Source organism: Crocodylus siamensis, chromosome 6, assembly GCF_052110815.1.
Source record: "Crocodylus siamensis isolate JL-2025a chromosome 6, ASM5211081v1, whole genome shotgun sequence".
NCBI lineage: Eukaryota > Metazoa > Chordata > Crocodylia > Crocodylidae > Crocodylus > Crocodylus siamensis.
In genome coordinates, this window is record NC_143400.1 from 14,750,594 (window position 1) to 14,764,371 (window position 13,778).

Sequence of the window (13,778 nt, forward strand, 5' to 3'; positions counted from 1 at the left end):
CTAATGGCTACTCAAAGCTTAAAGCTGTTTGTGGTACATAGTGGCTCTTCTTGGCTGGATCCAAAACACACCGAAATCAAAGGGTGTCTCTGAGCGGCTTCCCTGCACTGTGGGTCAGGCCCAGAGCAGCTGCCAGTGGAGAGCACTAAAGCCCCTTGCAGGAATGAACCCTCTTTGACTGAGGTGCTAGAAATATTCCCTGCTCCCAGCAAAGGAGGAGGGAGCATTTTTGGCCCGGGGGGGGCGGAGGTGCAAAGGCAGAAAAGATGTGTGAAACTTGTGGGCACCCTTGTGCACAGGGTAACCAAGGCACAGAAGAGGGAAGACACTGGTGCCCCCTCCCCACCCCCCGGTTGAGCAACTGAGCCATGGTTCAAAACCCCACTTGGGGATCAGTGTGTTTGGTCACCAGATACACTAAGGTGGTGAAGGGGACTGCCCAGGATGGACAGCTCTGCAACGACAGCGATGGGTCACAGTAGAGGTACCTGCTCCTCCTGGGAAGCTGGAGGGGCTGAGCTCCTGGGCTGGAGTCCTGCAGTGGAGAGAGACTGCAGTCAGAGCTCCTCCCTCTGTCACATCCCCATACGCACACCCGAGGGGTCACTTTGAGGAGCTGTGTATTGACCAACGGTGCATCTGAATGGTCTGCTTGGCAGCAGCACCAGGCTGGCCAGGGGACAGACTCTGCTCTTTATGAGCTGTGGCCAGACATGTGGACCAGCCACAACCCCTGGACATCACCCTGCATCACAGAGCCTTCCCCCAGCCCTAGGAAGGCAGTTTAGGCAGCAAGCCTGCTTCCTCTAGCACCCGGGTTATCATCAGTCCCTGGAGAGAGGCTCAGGGCTGGGAGCTCGGCAGGGGGTAGAGGGGTGTGCTGTGCTGATTACCTAGTACTGAAGGGCAGAGGGCCCAGGTGAGCCCCAGAGACGCCAGGAGCACCAGCAAGCAGCCCACGGCCAAGAGCATGAAATACTGCAGACATTCACCGCCGGGGGCTGGGGAGGAAGCTGGAAGCAGACAGATCAGTGCAGCTGAGAGGGGCACAGTTCTCCTCATCCTGCTCCTCTGTGCTGGTCAGTGTCACCTCTGCCCTTAGCTCCGTGAGACCTCTCCAGAGCCAAGGGAGCTCTCTGTTGTCTTCATATCACTCCCCTTCCTCCCCCACTTCCAAGCCCCTGCCCTTCTGTCTGTCTGTAAGCATTACACGGTACGTGACAGCTGCTCTGAATGACAGCGCACTTCAATGTAGCTCTGACATGGGACATTTCCTCCCTCTCTAAAATAACCTTAGTTTCTACCAGTCTCAGCTGCAAAAAAGACAATCACTTACCTGCAACATATGAGACGTGTCTCTTAACATTTCTCTCAGAAGCATTGAATCTGACTTCACAGGTGACAGCCGCCCCACTGGTCCATGCCTCTGCAGGGATGCTGATGAGACTTATGAGTGTGGCTGATCCACCGCTTGTCTTCAACAGATGCATCGGTCTTTGCTCCTGGGAAATATTCCAGGAGATTTGGACTGGGCCGGACACCCCCTGGACCAGACAGGCCAGATGTGCAGTGCCATTGGGGGTGAGGCCATGGGGAGATGGAGCCAAAAGCCACACCTGGCTCGTGGCACTGTAGCTGTCTGGGGAGAAGGGAGAAGAGTGGTCAGTGGGACGCTCCCTTGCCCTGCTCTTGAAATAGGGGGTGGATCCCCCAGGAGCGAACCAGCCTGAAAAGGCAGGAGAGGAAACCATTGAGAAGCTGAGCATCGAGGGATCTCGAACTAAGGACCTAGGAGACGCAGCAGAGACCACAACTGCCCTCAGCAGAGGGAACTGATGAAGCCCTAGAGATACATGACCTCTGCACCCAGGGCTTGTCAGTGGAAACCGCTTCACCCCCACGTGGTCTGACCCTGGGACAAGACCCCACATCCTCGCAACCCTTTTCCTGTAAGGCCCTTTCTTATGTGTGAGTGATTCTGGGTGTTTCCTGCTGTTTGAGCTTCTTGCCTTCACGGACCCTTTAACTGCCTTCAGGCAGCCTTTCTTTTCATTGATAAATCCTGGTTAACAGCCTCCCCATCTCAATGTCCCTGCATAATAATATGCATTCCCCTTCCATTTTCTCCTCCCACTGTCCTTCTATCTCCTTACCTCCAACAACCAGCCTGGTCCCATTACCAAAGGACAAGAAGTTCCCATAATATTCAGCACAGTAATAAATCCCAGATTCAGACCTTTGGAGATGTCTGATCTGAAGAATCAAGCTGTTTCCTTCTGCAAGGCAAGCAACTTTACTAGCATGGACTTTATCGGAGCAGCTCTTAATCTTCACAGGGGCCTGATGGTCTGTCTTTCTGTACCAGTAATAGAAATCCAGTCGGACACCTGCTCCTGGGTATATTTCTTTGATCTGGCATTGAAGCTTTGCTGTAGCATCAGTGTTTGCAAACAGGAACTGCTGTGTCTGGTAGATTGATTGCACCTGTGACCCTGTGGAAATGAGAGGAGGTTGTTACAGTCAGTGTCCGGCACGTTACATCTTGTGTCCAAATAAACTGGGCATAAAATGAAAGCTATTACAGCTTGGTCACAGTCTACTACCAAGTTGCTAGAAGCCAAGCTAACACTGCCCATGAGAGAAGGGAAGAGCATCACAGTGGCAGATGACTGATCTCTGCTAAGCTCCCATACAGCGTCTTATAGACCAAGCTCCTGAGATCCAAAGCTGGAAGCTCTGACAGATGCAGCAGTGTTACCTATGAATGTCAAAAGCAGGTATCGGATGAACAGCATTGCTGTAGTCACCATCGCCCTCAGAGCCCCGCGCATGAGCTGCTGCTGCCTGTGTGCAGGTCTGAGATGAGGGTGAGGAACACCCCTTTGCTCTCTGCCTCTCTGTACGTACGTGTGGCTCCTCCCAACACCCCTGTGCACTGGGCACTGTTCAGTGTGCAGGAGCAAAGCTCACAGGGACCGGGGGAGGAGTCTCAGAAGCATCACACCAACCTGCAAGCCCAAGGCTCAGTTGTAAAGTCCCCCAGGAGCTCCACAGGTTCTTTAGGTAAATGTGATCTCTTTTATTAGACAGACTAAATAGTTGGGAAAATTGTTCTTTTCAAGCTTTCAGGTGCAAACACCCTTCTTCAGGAAGAGGGAGAGTCTACAGTTGTATCGTGCTCTCCTGGATGGGGTAGGAGCCAGGACTCAGGAATGCAGGTCAGTGAAAGTGCAAACGCGTGGCAGTGAGGAATTGGAAGTCAATGGGATTTGAGTGCCCTGCCCACACTGTGGACAGGGAGGGATTTCAACCTAGCTCCCCGTGCCTGTCCCACCCTGAACAACTTCGCCCTCCTTGCTCGCTGTCCATACAACCGTTCATCACTCACTCTGTGACCTGCACACGTGTCCAGCTCACAGCCTCAGATGTTCCTCACCCGGGAGATGTCCTGCTTTCTGGTCAGGATGATCCTGTTCTGCTGGCAGAGTAAGACCTTTCAACTGAATACTTTCCAGGTTTGCTTTCTACCAGCCTCCAAGCAGCTAGTTTTCTACCTGGGGATTTCCACAACACACAGTGCTGCCCACAGCCTGGTGCAAGAGGCATTTCCACCAGCCGGAGATCGGGGGAAGTGGAGACAATGACATGTTCAGTCTGCAGAGATATGGAGTGACAAACCCTAGCCCCCCCAGTGGAAGGTTTATCAGGCCGGATAAGGCCTGGATTATCATCCAGGTTTATGCTTTCTGATGATGGATTTCCCTAGGGTGCCAGTGGTTTTATGCAGAAGTGCCCAGGGCAGACCCACATGGTGCAGAGCATCGGGTGGGATCACTGGTAACCACAGAGCAGGCAGTTTTGCCGAAGGAGGAGAGAGAAGGGACCTCCCTGTTCTTGGGTTCTCACTGCTGGGGCTCTCACTCTGCTTTTACTTAATACATTTCCCCCTGAGCTGCATCAGGCAATGAATGAGCTCCTCAAGGAGAAGCAGAGCATCAGCCACTTAATAGGTTTAACCCCTTAACCCAAGTGCTACATAGGTTGCCTTGTAAGGACTGTCCTCCTCTGCTGCTCCCTATAGCAACAGACTCTATTCTTTCCCTGTGCAGTGGCAATCTCAGAGAAAGGGGTGCTAATCTCGCAGAGCCCAACCCAGCTCTTCCTGGGCTCCGGAGGAAAGGCCCAGCTGAAGTGCAGCATTTTGGGATATGCATGGAGAGTTGCATGGTACAAGGAGCAGCCGGGCGGCAGCTTGCTTGGGATCTATCACAGCTCAGAGTTTGCAAAACCAGTTGGCAGGTACTCGGGGACAAGGCACAAAACCACGAAGCAGTTCTCTCTCGTTATTGAGCGTCTGCAGAGAGAAGATGCTGGGATCTACTACTGCAGCCCCTCTGGGTTCACACATGGGAGCTTTGGGGACGGGACCAGACTGATTGTCACAGGTAAGTGTCCTGGCATTCAAATGAGAACAATGCAATGAGACAGCTTCCTTTTGGCAATGCTGTAACCCATCCACAGGTCTCAGCTCCAAGCCAGCCAGGGGCTGCACCAGGCTGTGGGCCAGGGCAGACGTTGGGTCAGTTCCAGGTCCTTCAGAGCCATCGCTTAAGAAGCCCAGGGACTTCCATGGCAAAGCTAATATTTTCTATGGCACCTTCCCAAGCCCTTTCAGCCCCAGCAGCTCTCACTGAGAATGAGATCAGGAAACGGGAACTTTGGGAAGTCGGCCCCTTCACTTCCCTGCCCTCTCATATAACAGGCATCACAATCCAACCGCTGTAGATGAGACATGCTTTAGCAAGGCCAGGTGTCAATGGTCTCATACTCACTGGCCATTGCTACTGGAAGCTGCCTGAGCCTAGGAACCAGGCACGTTCCACCTGCCCTCACGGTAACCTGGTGACTACTGGAAAAGACCCATGTTACACATGGCGAATCCACCCATCAGCTCATTCAGGGCAATAGCAACATACTCCAAGGGTATAGCATGATCTGAACCCCCAGTGCAGTGCACTGAGAACCGCGTCAGGGGGGTGGGCTCATCGCAGGGGCAAGTATTGCAGAGAGGGTCGATAGAGAGGAAGAGAGGAAGTATTGGAGGTGGTGCCATGTTGGATGGGATGAAAGCAAGACTGGGAAGAGGTCGCCTGACTTCCGTGCCTAGGTCAATGTGGCTCCTGGACTGGGCTCTGACCTGCAGAGCACAGAGCAGGGAAGGGAGGTCGTGGAGAGCTGTCCACCTTGTCTCATGTGTGGGGAGACTGAGGCACAGAAAGGGGCTGGAAACTCATTTCTGTGGCCATGCAGCAGGTCACAGCCAAGTCCTGACTTCAATCTGGATGGGCCGAGACTCTCTCTGTGTCCTGTACCACACCGAACACAGACGGCACCTGAAAATTAACCCAGGATCCCAACACCACAATGATTGAATTAGGGAGAGATCAGAAAAATTGTCTAAGGACACCGAGTTGTCTTATAACCTCTTGTCTGGGCAAGGTTGGGCTGGGCAGGATGAGATGACCTGCTGGGAACAGCCCATGTCCCTGTGGCTTCTGGCACTGATGCTCCCATTCTCATGCAGATGCCCCCCAGCCCAGCCTTGCCGTCCTGGCACCTTTCCCCTCAGAGGAGGCTGATATCCCAGACCCTGTCCCCCTGCTCTGCCTGCTCTTCCCGCCTGCGGTGGGCTGGAAGACAACTCTCTGGGATGTTGAGGAGGAGCCTCCAGAGCAGATGGATGCAGGAGCCCTGGATGGGGAAAGCAGGTGCATCCTGGCGATGGTCCCCAAGGAGCAGTGGGACGCGGGGAAGTCCTGCACCTGCACAGCCAGGGAGGAGGGAACAGGGAGAAACATCAGCGCTGCCATGGCCAAGGACCTGGGCACCACATTAAAGGGTAGGTGAGGCCTGTCCTGTGCATCACCCCTGCCCCTCACCACGGCCTCTGGGAACGGCCCCTCACCCGCCCCCAGCCGCAGGCTCTGTGCCCTGCTCGCAGCGTCTCCTCTCCCTGCAGGGCCCTGCTGGGTCGTGCGCTGGGTGGGGCTGCCCTGCATCTGCCTCCTCCTGCTGATCCAGGGCCTCATCCTGCTCTCCACCAAGTGCCCCCGCACAGGTAAGGGCCGCAGCAAGCACTAGGGTCAAACCGCCGACCCCATCCCTGCCCTGCTAACAGCTCCTGCTCTGCTTTCCCCACAGGGACAGCGGCAGCACCGGGGAGCGACGTGCGCCCGAGGCAGACCCCAGAGGTAACTGCTTCTCCAGCTGTGTCACACCGATGCTCAGACCTGGGGTCTGGGCTCACGCTGGCCTGGCCCCTCCAGGTCAGCTCTCCAGCAGCTGGGTGCAGTCGCTGCAGTAATCCCTGATTCCCCTCTTCCCCGCTGCTGTCAGCGCTGTGCTGGGCTCACCATGCAGGACTGCTGTGTCCACCCCAGAGGTGGCTGCATGTCTGTGCGGGGAAACAGCTCTGTGCATGGGGCATTGCAAAAGGAAATCCAAGCCAGGGCATTACTGAGTCTGAAAAAAGTCCCAGGAAGCAGGTGAATAGATGGGGGCCGTGTGATGTAATGAGAGATAGGGCTGTGTGAGGCTTTGGACAGAGCTTCGGATCTGGAGACACTTCAGATGCTTCAGGGTCTGAATCAGCACATCGGGTCGAGGCGCTGCCTCATTCAACTTCCCGAAGCGTGTCGGAGCTGCCTCGGAGATCCAGCCATAGGGTATAATGGGGAAACAATAAAATATCTATAACTTTGCTGTATTTTGTCTGATTTGGATAAATGTTCAGGGCTGGTAGACTCTACAGCAAGAATGAAGTCTACCAAGTTTCAAGAAGATCGGTGCAGGGGTTTGGGGGGAACGGGACCCCAAATTCTTGAAACCAAAACTCCTGTCACATCTATGTGTTACAACACAGGGCGTCACAACTGCAGGGCTGGTGGCTCATACTGAGGCCACAAAGCCTGCCAAGTGTCAAGCCCATGGGGGCTGAGTCTTGCTGCTTCACTCTTGCTGTAGAGTCTACCAGCCCTGAACATTTCATTCAAATTGGACACAAAACAGCGAAGTTATAGATATTTTATTGTTTCCCCATTATACCCTATGGCCGGATCTCTGAGGTGGCTCCAAAGCTTCAGCCTTTTTGAGGTGGAAACCCAGTGTGGATCACTTCGCATGGCATTGCCGACATCCAAAGCGGCCGGACCCGAAGCCGGATCGGATCGCTGCCGATTCGCACAGGCCGAATGAGAGACATCAACCTTGGCAGTCAGGACAGGACACCTGAGCCCTCTTTCTGGCTCCGGGTCTGAGCAGCCGAGGGACCACAGCCAAGTCCTGGCCCCTCTCTGGGCATCTGTTTCTCTTTCCACTTGTCGTCTTGGCATATCAAGGCAATCCGGTGCTCATACAGCACCAAGCACTGTGGGACGCTGAGCTCAGCCGGGGTCTCCGGGCTGTGTGACCCACAACTGATGCGAGATCTCTCCTCTTGTCTTGCAGACGGAGTATGCGGCTGTGAGCCACGGTGGCAGAAATGCTCCTGTGTGACTGATGTGTTCAGATGTTCAACTTTACAATAAAAAGTGTGGGGACACACCTGTGCGTGACGGAGAGACATGTGAAGCCAAGTAGCTGTCCAGTGTGTCAGTGTTTGGGGAGGAGGGTGATAGGGCAGGGTGGCCATCATACACAGACGATCAAGCATTTCAGGCCCTGCATGTCAGTGGCAAGAACCAATTATTATTGAGAGGGAAACTTTATAGGAAACACAACATGTTTTTTATTAGGCAACAGATACAGGTGCTTCGGCCCTGGACATGAGCTGCACACTGCTACCAGTGAGGCAGAGTAAGGAGCGCACACGCCTCATGCAAGCACCCACCATCCTGCCCCATCGCACAGGTCCTCCGGGCCTGGGTCTTGCACACACCAGGGGCTGTGGTTAAGGGCGCTTGTATATGTGATGCTTTTACCTTGTACACATGATAAAAATGTCACAATGTACATGTTCAAGAGTTTTGGTGGGGTTTAAATGAGTTTGCCTCATTGCAAACTAAATTGCATCCCGATGTAGTTTAGTTTGCAACCATGCATTGCAGCTGCTCATCAGCTTGCCCCCTGGCTGCGGGAGAGGCAGGCAGGCTCCACAGAAAAAAAGGACCAGGCCCCTCACTACTTCTGTCTTCAGCGGGTGCCTGCTGAAGATGGAAGCAGCAAGGGGCCTGGTCCTTTGTTTTTCTTTTTGGCAGAGCCTGCCCGCCTCTGCCACAGCCAGGGGGTGGGCTGAGCAGCATCTGAGCTGCGGGGGCATCCGGTCCTTCCCTGCATGGCAGTGGCACCCCCCGGGGCAGCCCAGGTGGGCTGCTAGCAGGTCGGGTGCAGCCTCAACTCAGGGTTGGGAAAGATTTCGATTGGGCTGGGTGCTGCCCCACAGAAGGAGGGACCAGGTCCCCCTGCAATTCAGGGGCCCCTCGGCCCACTGGCAGCCCATCCCTCCTGATCCTTTCCCCATGGCTGTGGGCAGGCTCTGCTAAAAATAAAAAATATATAAGCACTGAATAAAATGGGCCCCTTTCCATAACAGTGACTGAAAAATAAATCCCCACCATTTCAATTAAAACCCTCTGTCACGTATACAAGCGCTCTCAGGGAGCAAGAGGCAGCTGCTCGGCAGGGACCAGCTGCGGGTTTCCAGATCCGATTCCTTCGTGCTCGAGACTTTCCCTGTTTCCCTTCCACGGGGGCTGCATCCGGGTCCCCCAGCGGTGCCGGGATCACGCTGTGGCTGGGCACCAACTCCCCGACCCTGTGTGACCGCAGGGGCAGCATCAGAGCCCAGCCAGAGCAAGTCTGTGCCAGGCTGGGCATGGCAGCAGGTGGCACTTTCCCATCGGGTGCGAGGATTTCTGTGAAACCTCTTTGCATGAACCAGGCATCCGTTAGGGATGCCCGGACCCTGGGCACCACGCGGTTGGGAATTCTGTGCGTGGTGGGTAATGGGATTGATGGCAGGTATTAACAGCCCCATATGGAGTAGGGAAAGGGGCCAAAGGGATCCAAGGTGTAAATCCTCCCTCAGCAGAACTGCAGGGGCCGCATCCCTGAATGGACGCCTGCTGCCCCTGCTGAGCAGCCCCTTAGCGCAGCTCACACCGCTCCACACCCAGGGCTGCTTTCTGCCCCGGGGCAGCGTCCTGGAGCTGAGGAAATCAGCAGGCCTGAGTCCTGCACCTTCCAGCATCACTGCCTCTGCCCCCAGCTGAATGGCCCCAGGGATCCCCCTTGCTCCTTCCAGCCTGGGAACGGCCCTCTCCCATACAGGAAATTTGATCTGGTCTCCGCCGGGTTCAGCCCTGGGAAAGCAGCAGTTCCCTGGATCCGCCCAGGCCAGGCTGGAGATGGGACTCCCTGCTGCAGAGATGTGGGGGAGTTGGGAGGGATCAGGATTGTGGAGAGTCGGGCAGACAGGACCCAGCGAGCTGCTCTCAGTGTGGGGCTGCCCGGGAACGCGGCCCCAGGATTCACGGCTGTGGAGCCGAGAGGTCCCCAGGCGCTGGGAGGGCTGGGACATGAGGGTTACCTGGACTGGAGCAGCTGCACATCCCGAGGGAGGTCAGAGGTGCCATCAGCAGCACCAGGAGACCCACCACCGTGTAGTACATCCACATCTGTTGCAGACTGCTAGAGACATTGGGCAGGAACAGAGCTCCAGAGGTTACATCTAGCCCAGCCCTGGCCTGAGGCAGGTTCAGCCCTGTCCAGACCAGCCCAGACACATCTCTAATCACCTCCCCGGGGAACTGTCCCCCGACAGTGATGACCAGCACTGGAAGCCGGTTTGCAGAGCAGGGTGTTCCCTGTGCCGCAGCTCCCTCCAGCACATCAGCTCTGCCTTTGCCCTTGGGCATCTTGATTTCCAACCCCTGGGGCCATCTGGTCCTGCTCAGTGCCCATCAATCCTGTGCCCCACTTCACCCCTTGTTTCTCTTAGCCCTCTGCCACCCACCCCCTCCTTCCTAGTTGCCAGCTTGCTGCAAATACTCATGTGTGGGCACAGTTTTGTGACTGGGTCCCTCTTCCCACGCCCCCCCACCCCTTACTGGGATGCGGTGAGTAGGAAGTGGTGCAGTTATTGCTGGGAGGTGGTGGGGAGGAAGCAGCGAGGGAGATCATACAAAGAGTAGAAAGCAGAGCAGCCAGTTGGACAGGGAGCATAAGGTAGAAAAGAAGATAGGGCAAGGCATGTAAAGCAGAGCGACAGATCAGGCAGGGGAAGGGATGGGAGTGGCACTCAAGGAGGGCACAGGGCTAATCTGTGTGCCCCTGCTGCCCTAGACACTGGAGCAGGTCCTCAGCTGGTGCGCACTGCCTTAATGAACAGTTACCCATTGGTGACAGGTCAGGATCTGGCCCACTGAGTTTCCCCTGCTGTGGATTTGACCCATTCCCTTTGCTGCACCAGGTGAGGGGGTAGCCTGGCCCTTGGGACTCGGGTCAAAGCAGCTCGGATCCAGCCCTGTTCACTCTGGTCCCAACGCAGCAGCAGAGAAGCTACAAGAAACCACAAGGCCGTGGTGAGCTCCAGGCTTGGTTAACCACAACCTTGCGGGTATGTTCCCACACTCTGGTCACAGTTGCCACAAGGCCGCAGTTGCCTCCTGATACGGTGCAGACCTGCCTTTTGTGCCCCATTTAAATGCACATCCCCACAGGTAGAATGTCCCTGAAACCGGCACACAAATTTGCTTATATTCTTGTCATCCAGGCATTTCCTGACACTGGTGGGTGCCTTCCCTTCCCTTCTCAGGTACCAGTAATATTTGCCTGTCCCTCCCTCCACTGGTTCTCCAGGAGAGCACTGGATCTCTGCGGTGCCGCCGGCTTCAGCAAACAGGACCGGTGGAGTCTGGTGCAGGGATAACGGTGCCCCCAAGGCTGCAGAAAGAAAACAAGTGCTACAGTCATCAGCCTCCCATCCCCTCCTACAAACCCAGCAGGCATCAAGCTAACCCGATGCCTGCAAGTCAAACGCCAGCACTCGCTCTCGCATCTGCCTCAGCCTCTCTCCCATCACAACGAGGGATGTGCTCAGGGGCAGGCTGCTTCCTCCCGTCTAGAGGCTTGATGCTGTGACACTGGAGGGGTTTTACCCAGGGCAGACAGGAGCAGGCATCCTGTGACCAGCATCTCAAGACGGGACTGAAGAAAGACAGTCCTGCAGAGTCAGCTCCAGGCGCCGTCTGCTCCCCTGCGAAGGGGCTCCGTCACATGGCAGCAAACTCCTCCCTGGGGGACGAGCTGTGGGGTGATGGAGGTGCGGAGGTATTTGCACAAGAGATGTTTCCTCAAGCAGGTGGAACTGAACCCAGTCAGTTTGCACCCCTAGCAGTGCTGATTCTGCATAGTCCCATGGCACCCCAAGGTGCTGCAGTTCCTGGTTGAGAATCCCTGCATTAAGGACTCAGTGATCAGGGTCTGTCCTTGATGCCGTCTGCTCCTTTCAGACCCTGCCTCTTCACTGGTATCCGCACAGATACATCCCTCTGACTGCACAGGGTGCCAGCAGGGTCATGAGACCAGAGGCTCTGAGCTGGGCTGGAGCCTCAGCCTGTACGCCCCGCGCTGCGACAGCTCTCGGTGCCACTGTGGTGGGGCTGTAGGTTCGCTGTCTCCTTCAGTGTCCTGAAATGGAAAGGGGCTGTTTCCATCACACTCTGTCCCCTGGAGGTCATTTATACCATTGCAAAATGGCTGCAGAGCTTTATTTGCCTGGGACGGCAGACACACAAAGCCCAGACACACGGCACTGTGAAGCTGCCCTGTTCTGGGATAAAGTTACCTCATTGTAAAGGAGACTCATTGACATTTTGGGGTAAGTCACGCCCATGGGCTGGATGTGTGCCCAGTCTCTAGTCCAGGACAGGAAAATTGTATGAACTTGTCACACTCAGGGCCAGTGCCTTTCAGGTGCCTTCAAGTGCCGACGCACCTTCAAAATATGGCTTTAGCTGCCTTCTGCAACCAGATGTATGACCCAGCGACAGCTGATTTGGAGGGAGTTGCTCTTAGATTCATAGATTCGTAGATTGTGGGTCCAGAAGGGATCTGGGAAGAGCATCAGGTCCACCGCCTGCACCAAATAGGAAAGATAACTGGGGTCCAGGCCACCCCAGCAGGGTGACTGTCCAGCATCCTCTTGAAGATTTCTAGGGTAGGTGATTGCACCATCTCTGGAGGGAGCTTATTTCACAGTCTGGACACCCTGACTTTGAAGACGTTTTTCCTGATGTTGAACCTGAATCGGTCTTCCAGGAGAAGACAGCAGGTCAGAGTATTTCTCCAACAGGTCAGAGCTTTTATTCTGACAACATCTCTCCCCAGCAGGGTTGCAAATACTCATCTCAGGGCAGGGGTTGTACCGGTAAGAAATCGAAGCTTGAACAGCTGGAACACAGAGAAGCAGTATGAGCAGCCTCACAAGTAACTAAGTGATTTAGGAGCATGGGCAGTGCTTAGAGTCAATGGGGCTTCAGCTGCTAAGTCCTTGGGCTCTTCTGAGCAGACCAGTGAGGAGAAATGTTTTGCATCATGTTAGCCACTGATGTAATGAATGTTAATACTCACAGCACATCAAAACACAAGTAAGATGCAGGGAAATGTGCACAGTAAGGTGATGGTGTTAAAGACCCCCCAGCCCCCCCAGCAGCCACGTCCCCGTGGGAGGTGCTCCTTCCTGGAAGCAATCAGTCCCGAGCCCTTGCACTGCAGCCCTGCACTTAGACAGCAGTCCTGGGGCGGGAGGGGCAAGATACTCATGGCCGTCATGTCCCTCACCAAGTCCCTGATTGTCTCATCCTTGTCTCAACAAGGCTCTCATAGATTTCATAGACATTTGGGCTGGAAGGGACCCTGGAGGATCATCGAGTCCAGCCCCCTGCCCCAGGGGCAGGAAGTCAGCAGGGATCATAGGATCCCAGCAAGATAAGCATCCAAATGTGCCTTGAAGGCGTTCAAAGTGGGCGCTTGAACCAACTCCAGCGGCCGTCTGTCAGTCTGTTCTAGACCGTGGGGCTCAGACAGTGAAGAAGTTCTTCCTTATGTCAGGCCTGAATCAGTCACTGTGGAGCTTGTGACTGTTCGATCTTGTCATCCCTTGGGGTGCTCTGGTGAACAGACGTTCCCCAAAACCTGGTGAGCACCTCTGATAAACTTATAGGTGGCCACCAGATCACCCCTAAGCCTGCACTTTTCCGGGCTGAAGAGCTCAAAGGCTCTCAGCCTGTCATCATAAGGTCTGTTTTCCTGACCTCTGATCATGCGCGTGGCTCTCCTTTGCACCCTCTCAAGCTTCTCCACATCCTTTTTGAGTTGTGGAGCCCAAAACTGGACGCAGTACTCCAGCTGCGGCCTCACCAAGGCCGAGTACAATGGGAGAAGGACGTCCCGGGATTTGCTTGAGAAGCATCTATGGATGCAAGCCAGCGTTTTGGTCGCTTCACTAGCCTCAGCATCACACTGAAGGCTCATGTTCATCTTGTGGTCAATGATGACCTCCAAGTCTCTTTCATCTGTAGTGCTAGCCAGCGTAGCACTGCCGAGCCTATAAGGATGCTGCAGTTTTTCCTCCCAAGGTGGAGCACCTCGCATTTTTCAGCGTTAAACACTGTCAGGTTCTTGTCCGCCCATTTCATGAGTGTGTCTAGATCTATCTGGATCACCCTCCTGTCCTCAGGTGTGGATGCTTTACCCCAGAGTTCGGTGTCATTGGCGAA

At 55.0% G+C, this 13,778-nt stretch overlaps 2 protein-coding genes across 2 annotated transcripts; one reads left to right on the forward strand and one right to left on the reverse strand.

Annotated features, from left to right (window-relative positions):
* Window positions 1–843: 843 nt before the first annotated feature.
* On the reverse strand, window positions 844–11,850 carry LOC149861207 (immunoglobulin kappa light chain-like). The gene is made up of 5 exons (XM_090053728.1): window positions 11,846–11,850; window positions 10,709–10,988; window positions 2,154–2,253; window positions 1,337–1,639; window positions 844–1,013 (listed from the first exon to the last, which is right to left on the reverse strand). Exons 1-5 carry the CDS (start codon window positions 11,848–11,850, stop codon window positions 844–846), a joined length of 858 nt encoding a protein of 285 aa, XP_089909854.1.
* LOC149861208 (uncharacterized) lies at window positions 2,785–7,554 on the forward strand. Its single transcript, XM_090051179.1, has 6 exons — window positions 2,785–2,854; window positions 4,110–4,445; window positions 5,585–5,899; window positions 6,020–6,118; window positions 6,202–6,251; window positions 7,507–7,554. The coding sequence occupies exons 1-6, from the start codon at window positions 2,785–2,787 to the stop codon at window positions 7,552–7,554; spliced, it is 918 nt and encodes a 305-aa protein (XP_089907305.1).
* Window positions 11,851–13,778: the final 1,928 nt, after the last annotated feature.